The sequence below is a fragment of the Dermochelys coriacea genome, chromosome 4 (assembly GCF_009764565.3).
Source record: "Dermochelys coriacea isolate rDerCor1 chromosome 4, rDerCor1.pri.v4, whole genome shotgun sequence".
Taxonomy (NCBI): domain Eukaryota; kingdom Metazoa; phylum Chordata; order Testudines; family Dermochelyidae; genus Dermochelys; species Dermochelys coriacea.
Genome location: NC_050071.1, coordinates 548,303 through 574,079, shown reverse-complemented (window position 1 = coordinate 574,079; position 25,777 = coordinate 548,303). Strand labels below are relative to the sequence as shown.

The following is a 25,777-nucleotide window of genomic DNA, read 5'->3' as shown; positions in this document are numbered from 1 at the left end:
ATGAAAAACCTCACCCATGTCTGAGCTATTGAAGTCCTCAAATCATGGTTCAAAACTTTGAGGGAGCAGAGAAGCCTCCCTCCAGTCAACCATGCCCCATGCTACAAAGGAAGGCAAAAAAACCTCCAGGGCCTCTCCAATCTGCCCTGGAGGAAAACTCCCTCCCGACCCCAAACATGGCAATCAGCCAAACCCTGAGCACATGGGCAAGATTCACCAGCCAGATACCCAGGAAAGAGTTTTCTATAGTCCAGGATGAGCCACGACTCTGTGTGTGAACTGAGAGGCACCAGATGTAGAGTCACCCCTTTGGGTCTCACTGTAGAATAGAATGTACCTGTCCCTAAGTGCTCAGTGCGTCTCGGGGTCACTCAGACTGAAGCAGGAATGAGACCCGGAAAACTGGGCATGGATCTGTATTGTCACTTGTATCACACTAGCACCTGTGAGCACCACACATGCCTATTGGGAGACAGTCTTGGCCCCAATGAGTTTATAATCTAATTAGGGCAGGCACATGAAGGGCAGGAGGGGAAACTGAGGTACAAAGCAGGGAAAGGACTTACCCGAGGATACCCCGCAAGTCAATGGCAGAGCTGGGAATAGAGCCCAAGTCTCCTGAGACCCAACTCAGCACCCCATCCACTGCCCAAACTACCTGCTAACTTCGGTGTATTGAACAGGCCTGTTTGCAGGCAACAAGGAGCAGGAGCTATTCACCAAGGTCCCTCCCACATCCAGCAAGACTTATGGGGCTCCCTGGTGATTGGTGAGGTTAGTTAGACCGAAAGGGCACTGACAGCATGTAGGGCTATAGGGGATGGGACCGTCCACCCCATTAATCTTTAGTCCTTGTCTACATCCAAACACTGTCTTGCTGTAACCCTACAGTGTATGCAGTTATATCGGGATGATATATACAGTGGATGCAGTTATATCGGGATGAAGGTACTTATCCCAGTAAAGCTATTGCCATTGGGGAAGCTTTAATGCTGAGACACCTTTGTCCTAGTGTAATTGCATCCATACTAGGGACTTGTACCACTATAACTATTTGCGTAAAACATCACACCCCTAACCGCCATAGCTACAAATGCTATCTGTGCACCGGGCCTTAGTAATTACAGCCCAATGACATTCATTAACAGGAGTGATATCACTGTAAATGTGACACCTGCAATCTTACATGTCACTTTCTCCCCCTCTAGACACTCAGCAAGCTGAACTGAAGAAAAAGATACGTGAGTGTCTATTATTACTACTACTATTGTTATTAATAATAATAAATTAAAAAACAGACTTGTGGATGTGACCCACTGGTGAGTGTGTGTTACAGGCCCCCCTGTGAGCCAAGTCACAGAGCCAGGCTCTCTAGCTGGGGCTGTAACAGCTCCTCTCCTCTGTGGAATGGGACAGGGGAAACCTGTGACCCATGCACCAGTAGATTATGTACTTTCTCTGTTCCAATCAATATGAACACTGGATAAGCCCCCATGAATGTGATAACTGCCCTTTTGGCCAACACACTGGGGACTGAACTGGGAACTTCCGTGTCTGAGTTCCTGCTGATGAGTGTTTTGCTCCCAGGACATGCACAGAGATGTTAGATGGAAGCTTCCAGCAAGTGCATGTATGCTTTTTAACGTAACACGACATAATTGCCTGGAATCCAGAACCCAAACACTATTGTAGTTATTTAGATGGAATAAATAGTTAAAGATGACAACACAACCATGTCACGGTCCAACATTAAACAGAATTAAACCGCTTTGGGGTTTGGTATCCAGAGACCTCAGCCTGCTTTGTATCATGGCAAACACATTATTAAAAATCTTGTAACCTTTAATTAAAAATATAGAAAAGAAGGAAAAACAGGTAAAGCATTTGAAATGTAAAGTATTACATAAGACTTTTGTTTTAATGACATCCCCTGTTCCCTTTGCCTTTAGTGAAAGACTTTAGAAGGAACACCACCCCCACCCCCACCATGGCTGAGTCTCTTAGATGGTGTTAAAGATGGGAATAAGTGTCCTTTTTGGAGAAAAGAGAAGAAGTTAGTAGAGACAAGCTTGAACTGTGCAATGACCCATGTCTTGGCTAGGCTATGCCTACCCTGAGGAGAGGCGGAGGCAAACCATCACCATGGAGTTAACCTTACATTTTAAACTTAATAAAGGAAAACTCCCAGAAATTTGGCAGGAACAATACTATATTAGAAAGTATGGAATAATGATAGAATAGAAAGTAACATCAAATACTCACTTAGGAATATATTAACCTGTAAATCATCATTCACAATAAAAGAAGTTTTTCGACAATATGCTGTGTGACCCCGGGAGGGAGTCTGTTCCTCCTCTCCCTGGCTGCAGAGTCGAGAGTCACCCCAGTTGTCCCACCTTTGCCTCTGTCCAGCATGTGATGCTCCTTTCCTTTGATGCCGACACCTCTTTCCAACAGAAAGAGAGAAAAATAGCAAAGAGAGAAAATGCAGCTTCTCTTCAGGTGCTGCCTCTCGCAGGCAGCCTCACTGCGGAGAAACACAACCCAGCCCATATTCTGATTGGCCACTCTGGAAAAATCACACCAGCATTGGGCTGTTTGGGGCATAGCTTTTGTCTGCCTCTCTGGTCACAGGATCACAGCAGTGCTGCAAAATATGCATTCTTGGCCAGCTAAGCCAGAGTCTTATTAGACAGAAAGAAAAAGGAGAGAGACAGGAGAGAATAAATAATATAGAGCAGGAAAAGGACACATTGGTGGGGACAGATTTCAGATTGCAGGTGGTGTTCAGGAGTCAGCCAGAGCTGGTGGACGTTGCATTGCCTTCTGGGTCCCTCTCTCTGGCCTGGTCTGGTCAGGACATCTCAGGATTAGGATGAAGAAGGCCTGAGGTTCCAGGGGAGGGAGGAGTGGCAGCCATGATGGCGAAGCTCACTCCTTCCCCTTCTGTCAAGGTTCCTTCCCCACTCTGAATTCTAGGGTACAGATGTGGGGACCTGCATGAAAAACCGCCTAAACTTATTTTTACCAGCTTAGGTTAAAACTTCCCCAAGGTACAAACTATTTTACCTTATGTCCCTGGACTTTATTGCTGCCACCACCAAGCGTCGAAGAAATATAACAGGGAAAGAGCCCGCTTGGAAACGTCTTTCCCCCCCATATCCCCCCAAGACCTACACCCCCTTTCCTGGGGAAGGCTTGATAAAAATCCTCACCAATTTACATAGGTGAACACAGACCCAAACCCTTGGATCTTAAGAACAATGAAAAAATCAGTCAGGTTCTTACAAGAAGAATTTTAATAGAAGAAAAAGTAAAAGAATCACCCCTGTAAAATCAGGATGGTAAATACCTTACAGGGTAGTTAAAAACAGGAATATCCATTCCATTCAGCACAGCTTCTTTTCTCAACCATTTAAAGAAATCATAATCTATAGCATATCTAGCTAGATTACTTACTAAGTTCTACGACTCCATTCCTGTTCTGTCCCCGGCAAAAGCATCACACAGACAGACAGAACCTTTGTTTCTCCCTCCCTCCAGCTTTGAAAGTATCTTGTCTACTCATTGGTTATTGTGGTCAGGTGCCAGCGAGGTGATCCTAGCTTCTTAACCCTTTACAGGTGAAAGGATTTTTCCTTTGGCCAGGAGGGATTTTAAAGGTGTTTACCCTTCCCTTTATATTTATGACACCTTCTTTCAGTCTGTCAGAATAGCAGTACCCTGCATCTGTTCAAATGTAGTCCCAACACAATCATTTTTTAAGAATCCCAAAATGGAGTGAGGGGTGGAATAGCCCATCTGCTCATTATTTTGTCCACCAATTAGGCCTAATTTCTGACAAATTTTGTTTCACTGATTTCTGATCCCACACTTCTCTTGTTTACCAGGCATGATCTTAACACAGTCTTTGAGTAATACCAGGAGGCATTTTTGTTTGGACTAATTCAGTCTGTCTCACTCCCCTTTGCACCTTTCCCCCTCTACATTCATTGTTATAGGTTATTGTGATATTTGTTGTGCTTTCACTCCTGTCTCACAGTTGAGCTCATAATTAGCGTAAATTTGCAGGCACAACTACAACAACAACACCCAAAAACCAAAAACAGAGAGACCCAAAGCTGGCTCAGGGTCTAACTGATCACCATATTTGGGGTCAGGAAGGACTTTTCCCCAGGTCAGATTGGCAGAGATCCTGGGTTTTTTTTTTGTTTTTTGCTTTCCTCTGCAGCATGGGTCATGGATCCCTGGCAGGTTTAAACTAGTGTAAATGGTGGAGTCTATGTGACCTGAAATCTTTAAAATCATGATTTGAGGACTTCAGTAACTCAGCCAGAGTTTCTGGATCTATTACAGGAGTGGGTGGGTGAGGTTCTGTGGCTTGCAATGTGCCGGAGGTCAGATTAGATGGTCATGATGGTCTCTTCTGGCCTTAAAGTCTGTGAGTTTAAGGCAGAGCAGCACAACTCTTCCCCTCCTTGTTTAGGTTGGCTCTTTGCACACCGGCTGCTGGAGACGTGGTAAACAGTGAAGTGACAAAGTTTGCAGATGATACAAAATTACTCAAGAGAGTTAAGTCCAAAGCTCGTTGCAAAGAACTACAAAGAGATCTCACAAAATGGGCTGACTTGGCAACAAAATGTCAGATGAAATTCAGTGTTGATAAATGCAAAGTAATGCACATGGGAAAGTATAATCGTAACTACATACAAAATGATGGCGTTTGTATTAGCTGTTACCACTCAAGAAAGAGATCTTGAAGTCATAGTGGATAGTTCTCTGAAAACATCCTCTCAATGTGCAGAAGCACTCAAAAAAGCTAACAGACTGCTAGGAACCATTAGGTAATAAGACAGAAAATATTATACTGCCAGTATATAAATCTCTGGTATGCCCGCATCTTGAATACTGTGTGCAGTTCCAGTCATTCCATCTCAAAAAATATATTAGATTGGACAAAGTACAGAAAAGGACAACAAAATGATTAAGGGTATGGATCAGCTTTCATATGAGGAGAGATTAATAAGGCTGGGATTGTTCAGTTAGAGAAGAGATGAGGAAGGGGGGAGGGGATAGAATTCCATAAAATCATGAGTGGTTTAGAGAAAGCGATTAAGGAAGTGTTATTTACCCTTTCACACAACACAAGAACCAGGGGTTACCGAGTAAAATTATTAGGCAGCAGGTTTAACCCAAACAAAAGGAAGTACTTCTTCGAACAATATAGAGTCAACCCTGTGGAATTTGTTGCCATGGGATGTTGTGAAGGCCAAAAATAGAACTGGGTTCAAAAAAGAATTAGATAAGTTCCTGGAGGACAGGTTCATCAATGGCCAAGATGGTCAGGGATTCAACCCCATGCTCTGGGTGTCCCTAAACCTCTGACTACCAGAACCTGGGACTTGACAGGGATGGATCACTTGATAATTGACCTGTTCTGTTCATTCCCTCTAAAGCCTCTGACACTGACCACTGTTGCAAGACAGGACAATGGACTAGCTAGACCACTGATCTGGCCATTCCTATGTTTTCAGGCCCCAGATCACACACTGACACTTCCCTACAGAGCCCCCTAGCCTTCAAGCAGGATCAGGAGCCCCCTCACACTTAAGACAATAGCTTGACATCTTAACACAGTCTCCAGCACCCCACAGTCAGCACTGCGTGACATAAGCCTATGTGTGACAACAACTGGTTCCAACTGACTCAGGCCAGATCCTCTGAAAGGTGCAGTTCACCACTGCTAGGGGCTGTAACATCTTGTATTCTCTGTGAATTGACTCACAGGGGGACTTTTAACTAACATCGCCAGTGGGTTATACATCTAGTTGCACAGAATCAAATCTAGTTCAACATGTTCTTGACTCTGATTTACTGTCAGCAGGAAGAAAGGTCTCTGCACCTCTCCGTATTTTCTAATCTCTCCGGTTTGCCCTTTCGTGAGTTGAGCAGAATTACATCATTATTATTATTATTATTGGTGATGTTACAATAGAACTGGAGGCCCCGTTGTGCTAGACCGTGCACAGACACATGACACAAGGCCTGAAGAGCTAAATCGATAAGACAAAGGGTGGGAGGAAGGAAGTATCATTCTTCTTCGAGTAGTGTCCTGTGGGTACTTCACTGAAGGTGTATTTGTGCCCCCCATGCCACAGATCGGAGATTTTAGGTAGCAGTGTCTATTCAGCCCCCACAGATGCTGTCCCTGTCTTATGCCCTGCATTAGGGCTATAGAGCATTGCACAGGCAAACTGCCCTCAGCTCCCTCTCAACCGCCTTGACCTGAGACAGAACCTCAGCAGCCTCCTATTTGAGAATACCTCATCTATATTTGACTTTCTGTTTTGAGTTATTAGTGTTCATTCATTGCATTTCAGTCAGTTAGTGTTCATACTCCCCTTCCGTTTCCTTTTTTTTATTTTCAAAAAAAAAAAGAACAATAAAGTAATCCCCCCTCTTTATTTTGTTATAAGACTAGCGAACTCCCTGTCCTTAGTTCTTTCTTGCCTCCTCCCTCTGGGGAAGTGAAACCTGGACAGGGTATGCCTGGCTCTTCCAGGTTTAAGTGTTGTTTCTCCTGCCGTGAACCAATTCCAGTCAGTGATGTACATTCCCATTGCATTTGCTGTCTTAGAGAGTCACACGTGCCTTAAGAGTGTACTTTCTGCCTGAAATTAAAAGCTAGGAATAACCTTTAACTAAAACTATGACTACTAATAATGGAAAGTTCACTGGGATTGGCCTCTGACCCTGGCGCTGGGACAACCCTCCCCCCCACCCCTGTACAACAGTCTCCAAAATGGCCGATTCCATCTACTTCCTCGGCTCAACACTCTGTGGCAGCTTGGAAGAGGAAATGTTTGGATTCCTCTCAAAAAGCCACAAAAAAGCAGGCTACAAGTCATTGGGTAGAGAATTTACCACAAAGAAATGATTCCTAACAAGATCAACCACCTTGGTACTGACTGATCTACAACTGGATACCCATGAGACGACTGGCTTCTCAGCTACTGGTACCACCAGTAAGCCTAAAAACCCAAAGAGCACAGGCTATGGAGTTTGGTGCCACTTGGGGGAAAGGGATGGTAGAGAGAGAACCAGCTCCTCTAGCTCATCTCCGATAGAGTGCTTTAGGGCCTCAATACCAAGTACTTCGGCTCTTCAGAAGACCAGAACAACACTACTGGCCATTTATCAGAGTGCAAAAGACTCCCGCTACTGTCAGCTCCTTTTACATGAGCCACTGAGCTTACCTCAGTGATGCCACCTGCTATTTTGGTATCACAGGAATTTCATTTTCCTAAAGACTTGCTGGTTTCAGAGATGCCTGAGTCGTCCCGGTTCAGCACTGACACATTCTTGGTACTGACCACATCTCAGTGCCCAGACATATATGCAGTATCAATGGAGTCTCCCACAGAATCCATGACAGCTCCACCTCTTCCAAGTGACGATGAGGAGGAGGATGACAAATTCTCCTCAGTCTCCTTGGAAGGCTCTCTGTCCCACTACCAGGGAGCGAATCACCCAGAAACCTCTGCAGAACCAGCTTACCACTATGAGAGACATGACCACACAGTTGGTATGAACATCCTTGGGTGCACCCATGAATGCCCTTTGCACCACCTCAGTGGCCCTACTGGCCTATAGACTCCAATTCTTGAGGGCCACTACTGTTGCTCATCAGGATAGGAGAAGGCAATCTCCTACTGCTTCTCTGTCTAGATCTCCTGATCCACAGGAGAAGAACAGGCAGTGAGATTAGACAAAGGGATTACTCCAGTGACTAACATCTCTTCATCCTCTCCGGATGAAGCTATTATGCCTCCACCACCAACTTTGGCAAATGACTTCAAACCATTTGAAGACTTCATCAAGAGAGGAAGTGGATTCTCTACAAATTCCACTGGAAGAAGTCAAGGTGTTGCAACACAAGCTGCTCGACATCCTACACACTTCATCATCCTCCTGTATTGCACTCACTATTAACAGGGTATTGCTGGACCCAGCAAAGACTAGGTGGCACAGTAGATCCCACATGCAAGAGAGCGGATACAAATATTATGTTCCCTCTGAAGACTCAGATTTTTTATTTTCCCACCCATTCCCAAACTCCCTTGTAATCGATGCTGTAAATGAACGTGGCAAACAGCACCATGCTAAATCTACACCCTATGACAGAACTTAAAACAACTTGAAAATCATATTCTTAGGTGACCCTGCAATTTAAGATTGCTAATTACCAAGCTCTTATGGCAAAATACAACCATATCAATTATTCTACATTAAACGCCTTCATTGACCATCTCCCATTAGTTTCAGGTGATCACTACTGAGGGTCCGCTTCTTGCAAGGACATTGTTGCAGGCCCCTCTCTAAACACCGCTGACACAGCTGCCTGCTTCATCTCAACAGCAGTGGGCATGCGGAGCTTCCTGGCTTCACCTTTCTGGCTTTCCAAGGAAAGTCCAGTCTACTGTGGAGGACCTTCCATTTGAAGGATCCAAACTATTTGAAGAGAAAATGGATGAATCCCTCCACATACTAAAAGACTCTAGAGCCACTTTGCATTCACTGGGAATTTATGCACCTGCACAAAAAGGAAGATATAATAAATCACAGATGACACAGAGATCCTGGCCTGATCAATTTTCTCCTCCCCACAGGCATTATGAACCCCAACAGAAAACACAATGAATACAAAAGCGAAGATCAACTGCCCCACAGTCATCAACATCACAGCCATCTACATCTATGCACAATTTTTGATGTGTTGTTTGATGCCCCGAGTTACCGCCCCCATTTTAATTTGCTACAAAAACACAAACATCACCACTACTTTGGCAACTGCCTTACTCTTTTTCATGAAAACTGGGACCAAGTGGGTTTTGGAGATTATCTCCACAAGATATTCAATCCATTTTACCTCCCTCACTCCTGCCTACCGCTTCCCCACCTCCGACCCTCCTCAGGAACCCTTCTTATGAGCAGCTTTTACATCAGGAAACAAGCTATCTTCTGAACCTAGGTGCTGTAGAATCAGTTCCTACTCAACACAGAGGGAAGGGCTTCAACTCCAAGTACTTCCAGATACTGAAAAAGAATGGTGATTGGAGACACATTCTGGATCTAAGATCATTCAACGATTTGTAAAGATACAACGCTTCAAGAAGGTTACTTTGGCAGCAATAATCTCATCTCTGGACCATGGGGACTGGTTCTCGACCCCTGACCTACAAGATGCTTACTTCCATATCGCGATCCACAGAAGGTTTCTAGTATTCACTCTGGGACAAGACCACTTTCATTGTCTGCACCCAGAGTGCAGCTCCGGAGCAGAACTGGGAGCACTTCTTCTTTCTGGCTGTGGTGAATAAGTCTATCTCTGGGACTCCCCAATGTAGAAATATGCTGTGAAAAATGGAAACGTCTATTTCTCATTTGTGATCCTGGGAAAAGCTCCTGCTGAGAGTGTCTGCAGGAGTGTTCTGTGTGCCCAAGTGGTGAACTGCTGAGATGTTGGTGTGAACATAAGAGCATAAGAACGGTCGTACTGGGTCAGACCAAAGGTCCATCAAGCCCAGTATCCTGTCCTCTGACAGTGGCCAATGGCAGGTGCCCCAAAGGGAATGAACAGACAGGTTATCCTCAAGTGATCCATGCCCTGTCATCCAATCCCAGCTTCTAGCAAACAGAGGCTAGGGACACCATTCCTGCCCATCCTGGCTAATAGCTATTGATGACTGGAATACAGGTATTGAAGGGTATGTGCTGTTTAGGAAAGACAGAATTTCCTAGATGCGATAGCTGATGGATTCCTTCATCAAGTAGTTGCTGAACCGACAAGAGGGGATGCCATTTTAGATTTAATTTTGGTGAGTAGCGAGGACCTCATAGAAGAAATGGTTGTAGGGGACAATCTTGGCTCAAGTGATCATGAGCTAATTCAGTTCAAACTAAATGGAAGGATTAACAAAAATAAATCTGCAACTAGAGTTTTTGATTTCAAAAGGGCTGACTTTCAAAAATTAAGGAAATTAGTTAGGGAAGTGGATTGGCCTGAAGAACTTATGGATCTAAAGGTAGAGGAGGCCTGGGATTACTTTAAATCAAAGCTGCAGAAGCTATCGGAAGCCTGTATCCCAAGAAAGGGGAAAAAATTCATAGGCAGGAGTTGTAGACCAAGCTGGATGAGCAAGCATCTTAGAGAGGTGATTAAGAAGAAGCAGAAAGCATACAGGGAGTGGAAGATGGGAGGGATCAGCAAGGAAAGCTACCTTATTGAGGTCAGAACATGTAGGGATAAAGTGAGACAGGCTAAAAGTTGAGTAGAGTTGGACCTTGCAAAGGGAATTAAAACCAATAGTAAAAGGTTCTATAGCCATATAAATAAGAAGAAAACTAAGAAAGAAGAAGTGGGGCCGCTTAACATTGAGGATGGAGTGGAGGTTAAGGATAATCTAGGCATGGCCCAATATCTAAACAAATACTTTGCCTCAGTCTTTAATAAGGCTAAAGAGGATCTTAGGGATAATGGTAGCATGACAAATGGGAATGAGGATATGGAGGTAGATATTACCATATCTGAGGTAGAAGCGAAACTAAAACAGCTTAATGGGACTAAATCGAGGGGCCCAGATAATCTTCATTCAAGAATATTAATGGAATTGGCACCTGAAATTGCAAGCCCATTAGCAAGAATTTTTAATGAATCTGTAAACTCAGGAATAGTACCGAATGATTGGAGAATTGCTAATATAGTTCCTATTTTTAAGAAAGGAAAAAAAAGTGATCCAGCTAACTACAGGCCAGTTAGTTTGACATCTTTAGTATGCAAGGTCCTGGAAAAAATTTTGAAAGAGAAATTAGTTAAGGACATTGAAGTCAATGGTAAATGGGACAAAATACAACATGGTTTTACAAAAGGTAGATCGTGCCAAACCAACCTAATCTCCTTTTTTGAAAAAGTAACAGATTTTTTAGATAAAGGAAATGCAGTGGATCTAATTTACCTAGATTTCAGTAAGGCATTTGATACCGTGCCACATGGTGCATTATTAGTTAAATTGGAGAAGATGGGGATCAATATGAACATCAAAAGTTGGATAAGGAATTGGTTAAAGGGGAGACTGCAACGGGTCCTACTGAAAGGCGAACTGTCAGGTTGGAGGGAGGTTAACAGTGGAATTCCTCAGGGATCAGTTTTGGGACCAATCTTATTTAATCTTTTTATTACTGACCTTGGCACAAAAAGTGGGAGTATGTTAATAAAGTTTGCAGATGATACAAAGCTGGGAGGTATTGCCAATTCAGAGAAGGATCGGGATATTATACAGAAGGATCTGGATGACCTTGTAAACTGGAGTAATAGTAATAGGATGAAATTTAATAGTGAGAAGTATAAGGTTATGCATTTAGGGATTAATAACAAGAATTTTAGTTATAAATTGGGGACGCATCAATTAGAAGTAACACAAGAGGAGAAGGACCTTGGAGTATTGGTTGATCATAGGATGACTATGAGCTGCCAATGTGATATGGCTGTGAAAAAAGCTAATGCGGTTTTGGGATGCATCAGGAGAGGTATTTCCAGTAGGGATAAGGAAGTTTTAGTACCATTATACAAGGCACTGGTGAGACCTCACTTGGAATACTGTGTGCAGTTCTGGTCTCCCATGTTTAAAAAGGATGAATTCAAACTGGAGCAGGTACAGAGAAGGTCTACTAGGATGATCCGAGGAATGGAAAACTTGTCTTATGAAAGGAGACTTAAGGAGCTTGGCTTGTTTAGCCTAACTAAAAGAAGGTTGAGGGGAGATATGATTGCTCTCTATAAATATATCAGAGGGATAAATATAGGAGAGGGAGAGGAATTATTTGAGCTCAGCACCAATGTGGTCACAAGAACAAATGGGTATAAACTGGCCACCAGGAAGTTTAGACTTGAAATCAGACGAAGGTTTTTAACCATCAGAGGAGTGAAGTTTTGGAATAACCTTCCAAGGGAAGCAGTGGGGGCAAAAGATCTATCTGGTTTTAAGATTCTACTTGATAAGTTTATGGAGGAGATGGTATGATGGGATAATGGGATTTTGGTAAGTAATTGATCTTTAAATATTCAGGGTAAATAGAACTAATCCCCTGAGATGGGATATTAGATGAATGGGATCTGAGTTACCCAGGAAAGAATTTTCTGTAGTATCTGACTGGTGAATCTTGCCCATATGTTCAGGGTTTAGCTGATCGCCATAGTTGGGGTCAGGAAGGAAATTTCCTCCAGGGCAGATTGGAGAGGCCCTGGAGGTTTTTCGCCTTCCTCTGTAGCATGGGGCATGGGTGACTTGAGGGAGGCTTCTCTGCTCCTTGAAGTCTTTAAACCATGATTTGAGGACTTCAATAGCTCAGACATAGGTGAGGTTTTTCGTAGGAGTGGGTGGGTGAGATTCTGTGGCCTGTGCTGTGCAGGAGGTCGGACTAGATGATCAGAATGGTCCCTTCTGACCTTAGTATCTATGAATCTGTTGATGGATCTAGCCGCTATGAATCTATCTAGCTCCCTTTTGAACCCCGTTATAGTCTTGGCCTTCACAACACCCTCTGGTAAGGAGTTTCAGAGGTTGACAGTGCGTTGCGTGAAAAAATACTTTCTTGTGTTTGTTTTAAACCTGCTACCTATTAATTTCATTTGGTGGCTCCTTGTTCTTGTATTATGAGAAGGAGTAAATAACACTTCCTTATTTACTTTCTCTATACCACTCATGATTTTATAGACCTCTATCATATTCCCCCTTAGTCACCTCATTTCCAAGATGAAAAGTCCCAGTCTTATTAATCTCTCCTCATACGGAAGCAGTTCCGTACCCCTAACCATTTTTGTTGCCCTTTTCTGAACCTTTTCCAATTCCAAGATATCTTTTTTTGAGATGGGGCAACCACATCTGCACACAGTATTCAAGGTGTGGGTGTACTAGGGATTTATATAGAGGCATTATGATATTTTCTGTCTGATTATCTATCCCCTTCTTGATGATTCCCAGCATTCTTTTTGGTTTTTTGATTGCTGCTGGATGATTTCAGAAAACTATCCACAATGACTCCAAGATCTCTTTCTTGAGTGGCAACAGCTAATTTAGACCCCATCATTGTACATGTATAGTTAGGATTATGTTTTCCAATGTGCATTACTTTGCATTTATCAACATTAAATTTAATCTGCCATTTTGTTGCCCAGTCACCCAGTTTTGTGAGATCCTTTTGTAGCTCTTTGCAGTCTTCGCAATCAGATGTTCTACACTGTCATGGGACCTCAACCACGTCCTTCAGTTTCTTACAAGACTTCCCTTCGAACCCATGGCCTCCTGCTCTCTTCTACACCTCTCTATGAAAACTACAATCCTAGTGGTCATTATGTCTGCATGGCGAGTGGGAGAGATAGGGGTTCTATTGGTATACCCCCTGTTTACAATTGTTTTCGAAGATAAGGTTACATTATGACTGTACCCCACATTCCTACTGAAAATATCTTCACACTTCCGCATAAACCAGTTTATCCATCTCCGCACTTTCTTTCCAAAACCACACTAGGACAAAAGGGAGGTGACACTACATACTCTCAATGTCAGGAGAGTCCTTTTATTTGGTGAGGATTAAGCCCTTCAGGAAATCTCGCAGACTACTTCTCTCCATTGCAGACAGATCTAAGGGATCCTCAATCTCTAAACAAAGACTGTCTAGATGGATATCTGACTGCATTATCCATTGCTATCACACTTATGGCATTCAACCTTCCTATATGGTTCAAACTCACTCCAGGAGAACTCTCTCCACTTACACAGCCTTACTCAAGAATGTTCCAATCACACACATGTGCAGAGCAGAAACGTGGACATCTGCTCACACATTTGCTGAACATCATGCAGTCACCCCCAACTCAGCAGAAGCACTTTAAAAGTGTGTAATGGGCCCACAGGCACCTGAACTGTGACTGCACCCCACGTGCCATGCCCCACCTGAGGCCCCGCCCCTGCCCTTTCTTCCTGTGCTCACGCCACCCATTGCCCCCAAAGCCCTGTCCTCACACTACCTCTTCTCCCCAAGCCCCTGACCTTGCACCAACCCTTCCCCCAAAACCCCAGCATCACACCCTCTTCCCCCCAAGACCCCGCCTGCTGCTTACTCCTCTCCCCGCACTGTCACTTGCCTTTACAGCTGGCAAAAAGTGGGGGGGAGGGCCTGACCCCTTGATCCCCCCAGTTCCGGCACCCTTGCATCCTCTGCTATATTTTATTCCAATGTCTGATGCTCAGTACTAGACTCGACTCTGAAACCCCACCCCTCCATTACGGGTACTGCTGCAGAGTCGCCAAGACACCACTGAAAGAAGGAGGAAGGGTTACTCACCGGGTGCCGTAACTGCGGTTCTTTGAGATGTGTCCCTATGGGTGCTCCACTACTTGCCCCCCTTCCCCTCTGTTTTGGAGCTCTTACCTATGAGCTCTGTGGTAGAGAAGGAACTGGGGGCAGTTTGTCTGCACAGCGCTATATTGACCTAATGCAGAGCACGAGATGGGGAGAGTGTATGTGTGGGCCGAACAGAAATTGCTGCCTAAAATCTCTGATGTGAGGCGCAGGGGTGTGAATACACATAGCATGGAGTAACACACACCTTGAAGAACTGCAGTTACTGCACAAGGTGAGTAACCCTTTCTTATCCCATTTTACACTCAGGGAACTGAGGCCCAGAGAGCTCAGGGCCCCAATTCAGCTAGATACAGGCTTAACTTTAAGTGTGGTTTCAGAGTAGCAGCCGTGTTAGTCTGTATTCGCAAAAAAGATGAAGTGAGTTGAAGTGAATTGATGAAGTGAGCTGTAGCTCACGAAAGCTTATGCTCAAATAAATTTGTTAAACTTTAAATGTGTGAATAATCCCATTCTTACAAGTCAGTCTTTCACTGTCAGGCATTTTTTCCAGCCCTCAAATAATTTTTGTGGCTTTTTTCTGCATCCTTTCCAAGTTTTCAATGTCTTTTTTCAAATGAGGTCAGCCAGTTGTTCAGACAGCCCCATAGCCAGCTGCACTGACTGCCAGCCACCGCTGGAGTGGCCTAGGCTAGCTGGCCCCAGAGACCACCTGACCAGCAGCCGGTGGGGCTGGCCCCAGAGACCGCCTGAGCAGTGGTCCCTCGGGCGGCTGAAGCAGCTTCTGCTCAGTGGCCCCTGGCAGCTGGTGCCACTGGCCCTGCCCCCCCTCCAGCAGCAGCCCCGCTAAGATTTACTTAGGAGTACTTATAGTATAAATCATGAATTGGTCACAGGTGGTGAATTTTGTTTATTGCCCATGACCTGTTCCCAACTTTCTCTAAAAATACCCATGACTAAATTGTAACCTTAGGCCTGGTACAGCGGTGACTGAGTGAGTGTCTAAGGTCTGTGATGTACAGGAAGTCAGAGTACAACCCTTCTGGCCTTAAACTCTGTGAATCTATGATTTTCTGTAAAATGACAGCTCTTTGCTAGTATTAGAGGGGACCATTGCCCCCCGGAATCTCACCTCTTTCACTCTTCTTTCTGTAGAAAATCTGCACTCTGAACTGGAGAAAGAGAGAGGTAAGTTCCTGGGACAAGTTCCCTGAAATAACAGTAGGAATAACCCAGTTAATACAACAAGATGAAACCTCACCTCTTTCTTCCTTTTCTCTTCCAGATATTCTGCGAGCTGAGCTGGAGAACGAGAGAGGTAAATGTCTGGGCTCTCTGGAGGCTTGAACAATTTTCTCTCACTGTACCTAGTCAGACAGACTTTGGCTTTTGTCTCTGCACTATCTGTTAGGAGAGGCTGTGGGAATCAAGCGGACAGGGAGCTCTGACTAATCATAGAGTGGGGTAACTGCTCCATAGATAAGGTTGCTGCTCAGTTTCCATCATAAGCCTAATTTTAGTCTCCTCCTTTAAAATCTGCACACAGGAGAATGTCCATATCCAAAACTGGTGGGTCTGCCTGGACCCATGTACCTTTTTGCTACTGAATTTAAAGGAATGGAGGGGTGGGGGGTGGGATCCTGATGCCCTGGAAACAGGGGCTCAGCGCAGTCCCAAAGTCTCCTAGCACTCTCTGACACCTTGAGGCACAAACTCAGTGAGAAGGAACCAGCTAATGTTGCTGGGCCCATGAGATGAGATCCAATGTCCAGGACCAAGGGTTAGCTCATTAAACCCTCACTTCCATGTTATCAGGGCCTAGCCCCTCACCAAGCTGCCTGGCACATGGGGCATGTGGACACTACACCACAGGTGAGCCCAGCTAGGGCAGGGCCATGAGAGCCCAGCGAGGGTCAGATGTCAAGAAGGGGGGTGTAATCGACAGTGCCCAAAGCTACTAAGAGCTCTATGAGGATGCAGCTCAGGCCAGGAGACCTGGGCGGAAAGAGGGCAGCAGAGAGCACAGTGGAGAGGGCAAAGTGCCTTTAAAGGCACATTCCCTAACCCAGGAGCTGTTGTAGAACTGACTGCATACCCATGTCTCTCTGTTTGCAGAGAAATCCCTGGCTGAACTTGGTAAGTGCCTTTCCCCCACCCCATATGACATTGTGTCCTATGCCGGCAGTCCGTGCTCCGGGGAGTGCTCACCTCTTGGTATGTTTGATTTCAGGCTGGAGTAAAGTCAGCAAAAATGCAGGTAAGTGAAGCTGGTATTTTAATGTCAGACCCCCTGCACCACTCTGCTGCCCAGCAAATGCACAAATGCCCAAAGTCACAGGAAAAGAGCAGTATGGTGAATGAAAATGTCAGATTCGTCCCCAGTTTACTTACATAAAACAAATGCTCACACTTAACTATGGAGTCCCGAGCTCTCCAGTGTAACTGCAATAACTCAGAGTGCTCCTAAGGCCGGGAATTTACCTGGTGTCAGTTCAGGGGGGTAGGTGCTCGCAGAAGTTAGTAATTATGGTTCAGAGTTGGGGTTCTACTGGACACATATGGTCTCATGTGTTGTGTTGTTATTAATTAACTTCATGAACTAGAAGGGTTCTAGGAAACTGTGTAAATTACCTTAACTAGCTGCGGGTAATTGTATTAATGCTTTCTGGACTCTGGTGAAATCTCTGTTTTTACGGAGTTGTCAATCAGTAGCCCTTTGGCCAATTCAGTTCAAATTTGGTAGAAAAAATTCTACCTCAGACCTGGACCAAATCTACCAAATTTGAGTCTGATACGACTCTGTGGGTATTAGAATAGAGGGCTCCCACTCAGGCGTAGATTGGAAACTCAGTTGCTGTCTTAGCTGTGGTAGCGGCCCCACAGAACAGATTTTGGGGTAGGTGACTACTGAGTTCTTTTAATGGTTGAAATGATGTCCGTGTGTGTAACACCTGAGCTTGTTCCTTATTGGGGCCTTTGTAGAGATTAGAGACAGGCTCAATGAAAGCTAGAGGCATCTCCAGCTCTTTCAGGGGAACTATTTGCCCCGATTGCCTGGGAGGAGAGCTGCAGTAAAATGCAGTGAAGCAGATCCCTGGGAGTTAGAGGCGGGAAATCAGAGAGTGTCCTAGCCAAGACAGAGCTGGCGGGAGGATGGGAAACAGCCTCGATGGGCATAGGCACCAACTTCTGCTGGTGCCAGTGGGTGCGCGACCCCTCCTCTGCCCCCGGCCCTGCCCTGACTCCAACCCTGCCCCGCCCCCATTCCAACCACTTCCCCAAAGTCCCCGCCCCAACTCTGCCCCCTCCCTGCCCTTATTGGACTCCTTCCCCAAATCCCCTCCCCGGCTCCGCCTCCTCCCCTGAGTGTGCCACGTTCCCACTCCTCCCCCTCCCTCCCAGAGCTTGTTACGCCACGAAACAGCTGTTTTGTGGCGGCAGGCACTGGGAGCTAGGGGAAGCAGGGACACAGCGTGCTCAGGGGAGGAGGCAGAGGTTAGGTGAGGTGAGGTGGGGGAGCGGAGCTTGGCTGCCTGTGGGTGCAGAGCACCCACTAATTTTTCCCCGTGTGTGCTCCAGCCCTGTAGCACCCATGGAGTCAGCACCTATGCAGATGGGCTGGGCTCTGTCCCTGATGCTCTGTCCCATCTCTACAGCGATGGTGAGTCTGGATCCGGACACGGCGCATCCCAGCCTCATGGTCTCTGAGAATCGGCGATCTGTGAAATGGAGGGGCCTGCAGCAGGATGTGCCTGACAACCCCGAGAGATTTGACAGTGAAACCTGCGTGCTGGGCTCGGAAGGATTCACCTCAGAGAGACACTACTGGGAGGTAGAGGTTGGGGGCGGTAGGACCTGGGCTGTGGGGGTGGCCAGAGAATCTGTCAGGAGGAAGGGCTGGATTAGCTTTTCTCCTGAGGAGAGGATCTGGGCTGTGGATCAGTGTGGGAGCCATTACCGGGCTCGCACCTCCCCAGAGACCCTCCTGCCCCTGACCAGGAGCCCCGGGAAGATTGGAGTGTATCTGGACTATGAGCGGGGCGTGGTGTCATTTTATCATCCTGGTATAGAGGCCCCAATCTACATTTTCACCTCCTCTTTCACTGGGAAGCTCCACCCTTTCTTCTGGGTCTACTCCCCAATCACGCTGTATCCTTAAGATATGGCATTGTGGGGATAGCACCTCTCACTGGTCAAAGACGTTTTTTGTTCTGTTGTTTTTCCGAAATAGACTAATTTTTCATTTTTAAATATTTTCCATTAATTTTTTATTCTTTGCAAAACTTGGACTTTTCCAGAATGAATATTTTCAGTTTTGAAAATCCTACCATTTGACTAAAGCTGAGGGCTCAAAATTGGCAAAGCAGAAGAAATTCTGATATTATGGTGATGAGTGTGGTGTAAGAAGCTACATAGAATAGAACAGAACCCAATAAACAATACATCATAGGACCCCTCCACCCAAATAAAAGATTTAAGTTGGAAATTTTGTAATAATGCAAAAAAAAAAAATCTCAAGAAAATCCAAATATTTTCACAAAAAAATCTCTTTTTGTAAATGGACCAAATTTCCTCAAGATATTTTTTGAATGAAAACTTTTGTTCAGTTCTAATTAACACCTGTAATTGCACATAATCAATGAATGTTTCCTGATTCTTAGTACTGTAATTTATCAACTGACCATCATTGATGAGTGGAAGGGGTAAGAACATGTGTCAAACCCTGTCCCAAAACATCACATTATCCAAACTGGATAAAAGGCTCCAAGAAAGCTGATTCCTAACCAGTAACCATGTTCCGTGACATTATTGGTGAAAGAAATGGAGTCAGAGGAATGGAGGGAGCTCTGGTTCTCTGGATGAGTGTTGATCATGGGGTTCACAACATCCAGGAAGGTTTAACCTAAATCCAAAATGACAGGTATGTCCTACACCAGCTACATTTAAAGAAAAGGAGTACCCGTGGCACCTTAGAGACTAACAAATTTATTAGAGCATAAGCTTTCGTGAGCTACAGCTCACTTCATCGGATGCATTTGGTGGAAAAAGCAGAGGAGAGATTTATATACACACACACAGAGACATGAAACAATGGGTTTATCATACACACTGTAAGGAGAGTGATCACTTAAAATAAGCCATCACCAGCAGCAGGGGGGGAAAGGAGGAAAACCTTTCATGGTGACAAGCAAGGTAGGCTAATTCCAGCAGTTAACAAGAATATCAGAGGAACAGTGGGGGGTGGGGTGGGAGGGAGAAATACCATGGGGAAATAGTTTTGCTTTGTGTAATGACTCATCCATTCCCAGTCTCTATTCAAGCCTAAGTTAATTGTATCCAGTTTGCAAATTAATTCCAATTCAGCAGTCTCTCCTTGGAGTCTGTTTTTGAAGCTTTTTTGTTGAAGTATAGCCACTCTTAGGTCTGTGATCGAGTGACCAGAGAGATTGAAGTGTTCTCCAACTGGTTTTTGAATGTTATAATTCTTGACGTCTGATTTGTGTCCATTCATTCCTTTACGTAGAGACTGTCCAGTTTGGCCAATGTACATGGCAGAGGGGCATTGCTGGCACATGATGGTAGATGCGCAGGTGAACGAGCCTCTGATAGTGTGGCTGATGTGATTAGGCCCTATGATGGTATCCCCTGAATAGATATGTGGACAGAGTTGGCAACGGGCTTTGTTGCAAGGATAGGTTCCTGGGTTAGTGGTTCTGTTGTGTGGTGTGTGGTTGCTGGTGAGTATTTGCTTCAGATTGGGGGGCTGTCTGTAAGCAAGGACTGGTCTGTCTCCCAAGATCTGTGAGAGTGATGGGTCGTCCTTCAGGATAGGTTGTAGATCCTTGATGATGCGTTGGAGAGGTTTTAGTTGGGGGCTGAAGGTGATGGCTAGTGGCGTTCTGTTGTTTTCTTTGTTGGGCCTGTCCTGTAGTAGGTGACTTCTGGGTACTCTTCTGGCTCTGTCAATCTGTTTCTTCACTTCAGCAGGTGGGTATTGTAGTTGTAGGAATGCATGATAGAGATCTTGTAGGTGTTTGTCTCTGTCTGAGGGGTTGGAGCAAATGCGGTTATATCGTAGCGCTTGGCTGTAGACAATGGATCGAGTGGTATGATCTGGATGAAAGCTAGAGGCATGTAGGTAGGAATAGCGGTCAGTAGGTTTCCGATATAGGGTGGTGTTTATGTGACCATCGCTTATTAGCACCGTAGTGTCCAGGAAGTGGATCTCTTGTGTGGACTGGTCCAGGCTGAGGTTGATGGTGGGATGGAAATTGTTGAAATCATGGTGGAATTCCTCAAGAGCTTCTTTTCCATGGGTCCAGATGATGAAGATGTCATCAATGTAGCGCAAATAGAGTAGGGGCATTAGGGGACGAGAGCTGAGGAAGCGTTGTTCTAAGTCATCCATAAAAATGTTGGCATACTGTGGCGCCATGCGGGTACCCATCGTAGTGCCGCTGATTTGAAGATATACATTGTCACCAAATGTGAAATAGTTATGGGTCAGGACAAAGTCACAAAGTTCAGCCACCAGGTTAGCCGTGACAGTATCGGGGATACTGTTCCTGACGGCTTGTAGTCCATCTTTCACCTACTACAGGACAGGCCCAACAAAGAAAACAACAGAACACCACTAGCCATCACCTTCAGCCCCCAACTAAAACCTCTCCAACGCATCATCAAGGATCTACAACCTATCCTGAAGGACGACCCATCACTCTCACAGATCTTGGGAGACAGGCCAGTCCTTGCTTACAGACAGCCCCCCAATCTGAAGCAAATACTCACCAGCAACCACACACCACACAACAGAACCACTAACCCAGGAACCTATCCTTGCAACAAAGCCCGTTGCCAACTCTGTCCACATATCTATTCAGGGGATACCATCATAGGGCCTAATCACATCAGCCACACTATCAGAGGCTCGTTCACCTGCACATCTACCAATGTGATATATGGCATCATGTGCCAGCAATGCCCCTCTGCCGTGTACATTGGCCAAACTGGACAGTCTCTACGTAAAAGAATGAATGGACACAAATCAGACATCAAGAATTATAACATTCAAAAACCAGTTGGAGAACACTTCAATCGCTCTGGTCACTCGATTACAGACCTGGGAGTGGCTATCCTTCAACAAAAAAGCTTCAAAAACAGACTCCAAGGAGAGACTGCTGAATTGGAATTAATTTGCAAACTGGATACAATTAACTTAGGCTTGAATAGAGACTGGGAATGGATGAGTCATTACACAAAGTAAAACTATTTCCCCATGGTATTTCTCCCTCCCCCCCCACCCCCCACTGTTCCTCTGATATTCTTGTTAACTGCTGGAATTAGCCTACCTTGCTTGTCACCATGAAAGGTTTTCCTCCTTTTCCCCCCCCCTGCTGCTGGTGATGGCTTATCTTAAGTGATCACTCTCTTTACAGTGTGTATGATAAACCCATTGTTTCATGTTCTCTGTGTGTGTGTATATAAATCTCTCCTCTGTTTTTTCCACCAAATGCATCCGATGAAGTGAGCTGTAGCTCACGAAAGCTTATGCTCTAATAAATTTGTTAGTCTCTAACGTGCCACGGGTACTCCTTTTCTTTTTGCGAATACAGACTAACAGGGCTGCTACTCTGAAACCTTAATTAAACTGCTGTGAATGTGTGTAGAGAAGGCCAAGGTGTTAACAATGAAGTTTAAACAGGTGGAATAAACATGGGGTCTACATGCAGTGTTTGTACCACTTCTACACAATTTGAAAGTATCATAACTAAGAGCTTGTCTACACTGGCAAATCACAGTGCAGCAAGTTAGAGCTCTGTAAAGCGCCAGCGTAGACAGGCTTCCAGTGCTCGGAGCTATTCTCCTAGTTGACCTGGTGTACCAGGAGCGCTAAGAGAGCTCTCTTCCCAGTGCTTGCGGGTGACCACGCTGTCAGGTCAAAGCATTGCCGTGGGAACGCTCCTGTGGCAGCACTTTGAACTGTCTAGTGTAAACATAGCCTAAATCACCACTTGGGCTATGTTTACACTGCACACCTGACAGCTGTAAGGCACTCGGTGTAGCCACTCTTTGTCAGCAGGAGAGAGCTCTCCCACTGACAAAATAAAACCACTCCCAAGGAGGGGTGATCGTTTTGTCGACAAAGCTTCTCCTCCTTCCAAAAGCCCACACTTAACCCCAGGGACCTCCATCTGCCCCATCCTTTGTTCTTGGCAAACACTGCCTAGTGGCCTCCTCCTCAGCCCTTTGTTTTCCAGCTGGTCACAACTGGGCTTCCAGCAGAGGATGGGTCTCATTAGTTGCTAGGTTCCAAATGTCCAGGCAGTCCCCATAGGCATGGGGCCCGGGGCCCAGACAGCCAAGTGTCAGTCACACCTGGATGTCTGCAGAGGAAACAACCTTTTCCCCCACCTCTTTAACCATGCAGCTCATAGGGGAAACTGAGGCACACGCATTACAGAGGTGATTGGTGGGTGATGCTGAGAAACCAAGGGATGGTCGAAAAAGGGGAATCCACACTGGAGAGCTTAGAGCAGGGCTTGGTGAACCCAAGTCTAGTGCATGGCCCTTTCGGAGAGTGGGGGAGCTGACCCAGGGCGGCTAGGTGAATGCAGAAGGGAGGGGAGGAGATAAAGAGCAGAGGGTCAGATGGGCCATTGCCTTGGAAGCCGAAGTTACGGAGCACAAATGTGGGAAGCTGGGGAAAAGAAGGGAGAGCCAGGGTGGGGATCACAGAGGGTGACTGAGGGGAGGGAGCGGGGTGGATGGTCGACAACAGCAGCGTGGAGAGAAGAAAGGAGAGAAGTTAGGTGCAGGGCCCTACAAAAGAAGAGATGGAGTGAGGAGGGGAGAGGGAGGGACTGGAAGCAGCAGGCGAGTGGGGAGCAGAGGCCGCTGTAGGGCAGCGTCAGAGGCAGGGAGCCAGTCTCTGAGAGGCAGGAGCGGGATCAGACTCTGATCCGTAGTGTCGCTGTTGCTCCCATCACTGCAGTGTCCAAGGGCTAGAGTCGTAAAGGGGCTAAGGTGCCTAAATCCCAGAATCAGGGCCCCCCGGGGTTCACAGAGTTCCCCTGGGCTGCTGCCAAGCCCTGCAGGTGCCTGAACGCACTTGGCACCTTTGTGCAGTGACAGTTCTCGGGATCTGTGTTCCTGCCTCTGGGCCTGCGCCCTGCAGCTTCCCGCTAGGTGCCCGGATGCCTGAGCCCCAGCGCGGTGCATGGACCGAGGGACGACATGTGTCCTCCACCTAACTCGTCTGGGGCCCGATGCGGTGGGTGTGCTCAGGCCACTTGCTGGATCGGCCCCGCACATGAGATCACACAACAGTGAGGGAGGAGCCAAGTGGTTTGGGCATCGCCTGGGGGATGGGAGACTCCTGGTTCCATGCCCCCTCTGCCTGTGGGGGAGACTGGATTTGAGCAGCCTCTGGCACCTCACAGGGTGCCCTAGCCCCTGAGCTGTGGGGCACTCTGCCGTGGGGCCCCCTCCATCGCTCCTGTAGGAGCCATTTCTTTGGGGAGAACTAGAACTGGACCAGAGAGCAGGAGCGTGAGAACAGCTCTGTGTGTAGCCGGGTGTTTGGCGCCCTCACCCGGGAGGTGGGAGATCCCGGGTCCAGTCCCTCCGCTCCACTGACTAATTAGTTAGTTAGGGAGGAGCAGCGTCAGCAGCCCTGCTTGCCGGATCAGGCTGTCTGATTGTGACTGAAGGGGAGTGCAATGGACAGTGGCTGGTGCTGGCAGGAGGGACGCAGGGCGTTCGGCAGCCGGAGGAGCTGAGGGGAAGAAAAGGGGAGAGCTCTGTCCCCATTAGATCCGTCTGTTCTTCAGCTCATACATAAGCCAGGGCAGGGCTGTCCCTGTTGTGTGTGTCCAGCGCCCAGCACTGGGGGGGCTCTGGTCTGTAACCAGCCATGAGGAACTCTGGAACAAGGCCCCGATCCTGCAGACGCTGTGTGTCACGTTACTGAGGTGAGGGAAGGCTCCAGGGGGCTGCGAGAGTGAGTGAGGGTCCACACTGCGAGGCTGCAGGATCTGAAACTAAATAACCCTTGAGACACTGAGAAACTAACCGGATCAAATAAGTCACCAGCCTGCGTCAGCCTGCCCCCGCCCCCCTCTCCCCCCGCCCCAGGTCCTGACTCCCCCAGACGTGTGCGTAACTCCCCTGAGCCATGTCTGACGTCAGTGGGACACTCACATGGGTGAAGGGTTCAGGGATTCAGTCTCTGTATCATGAGGCGTTTTGGGAGCTGTCGTCCTTCCCCATCCCCTTTGGCCCTGATCCTGCCTGTGGACCTGTGGGGATGGGGGATCAGCCTGTGAACTCTATGGGGCAGGGCTTGTGCAGTGATTGGCACAACACGGGGCCCGATCCCAACAGGGGACCTGATGTGCAGCCACAGCATGAATAAGTTAAGACCAAAGCAGACTGTGAAGAGTTAAAAGGGGGTTACAGTGGACAAGAAGCTGGAGATGAGTCAGCAGGGTGCCCTTGTTGCCAAGAAGGCAAACAGCATATTGGGCTGTATAAGTAGGAGCATTGCCAGCAGATGGAGGGCAGTGATTATTCCCCTCTATTCGGCACTGGTGAGGCCACATCTGGAGTATTGCTTCCAGTTTTGGGCCCCCCACTGTGGAAGTGATATGGACAAGCTGGGAAGACTCCGGTGGAGGGCAGTGAAAATGATCAGGGGGCTGGAGCACATGACTTCTGAGGAGATGCTGAGGGAACCGGGTTTATTTAGTGTGCAGAAGAGAAGAGTGAGGGGGGATTTGATAGCAGCCCCAACTACCTGAAGGGGGGATCCACAGAGGATGGAGCTTGACTGGTCTCAGTGGTGGCAGATGACAGAACAAAGAGCAATGGTCTCAAGTTGCAGTGGGGGAGGTCTAGGTTGGATATTAGGAAACACTGTTTCACTAGGAGGGTGGTCAAGCACTCGAACTGGTTACCTGGGGAGCTGGTGTAATCTCCATCCTTAGAGATTTTTAAGGCCCGTCTTGACAAAGCCCTGGCTGGGATGATTTAGTTGGGGTTGGTCCTGCTTTGAGCAGGGCGTTGGACTAGATGACCTCCTGAGGTCCCTTCCAACCCTGATATTCTATGATTCTATGGTCTTACAAAACTGGGTGACTGGGCAACAAAACGGCAAGTGAAATTCAATGTGGATAAATGCAAAGTAATGTACATTGGAAAACATAATTCCAACTATACATATAAAGTGACGGGGTCTAAATTAGCTGTTACCACTCGAGAGATCTTGGAGTCATTGTGGATCGTTCTCTGTAAATATGCATTCAATGTGCAGTTTCAGAGGGGGAGTCGTGTTTGTTTGTTTCAGCAAAAACAACGA

At 46.5% G+C, this 25,777-nt stretch overlaps 2 protein-coding genes across 6 annotated transcripts in view; one reads left to right on the top strand and one right to left on the bottom strand.

Moving 5' to 3' along the window:
- LOC119854953 (butyrophilin subfamily 3 member A3-like) overlaps positions 1-19,212 on the top strand; it is a 38,703-nt gene extending 19,491 nt beyond the window's left edge. For 2 of the 5 annotated variants that reach the window (XM_043514014.1, XM_038400246.2), the window contains 6 exons: positions 1,209-1,241; positions 15,577-15,609; positions 15,707-15,739; positions 16,537-16,557; positions 16,652-16,678; positions 18,078-19,090. In XM_043514014.1, coding sequence (XP_043369949.1) covers positions 1,209-1,241; positions 15,577-15,609; positions 15,707-15,739; positions 16,537-16,557; positions 16,652-16,678; positions 18,078-18,580 — 650 coding nt within the window. In that variant the 3' untranslated portion in view covers positions 18,581-19,090. Of the gene's footprint in view, positions 1-1,208; positions 1,242-15,576; positions 15,610-15,706; positions 15,740-16,536; positions 16,558-16,651; positions 16,679-18,077 lie in introns of all 5 variants that reach the window. The other 3 variants (XM_043514015.1, XM_043514016.1, XM_043514017.1) reach the window with 3 other exon arrangements.
- The window catches only part of LOC119854956 (class I histocompatibility antigen, F10 alpha chain-like), a 404,018-nt gene that overhangs the window by 247,375 nt on the left and 130,866 nt on the right, over positions 1-25,777 (bottom strand). The window lies entirely within an intron of this gene.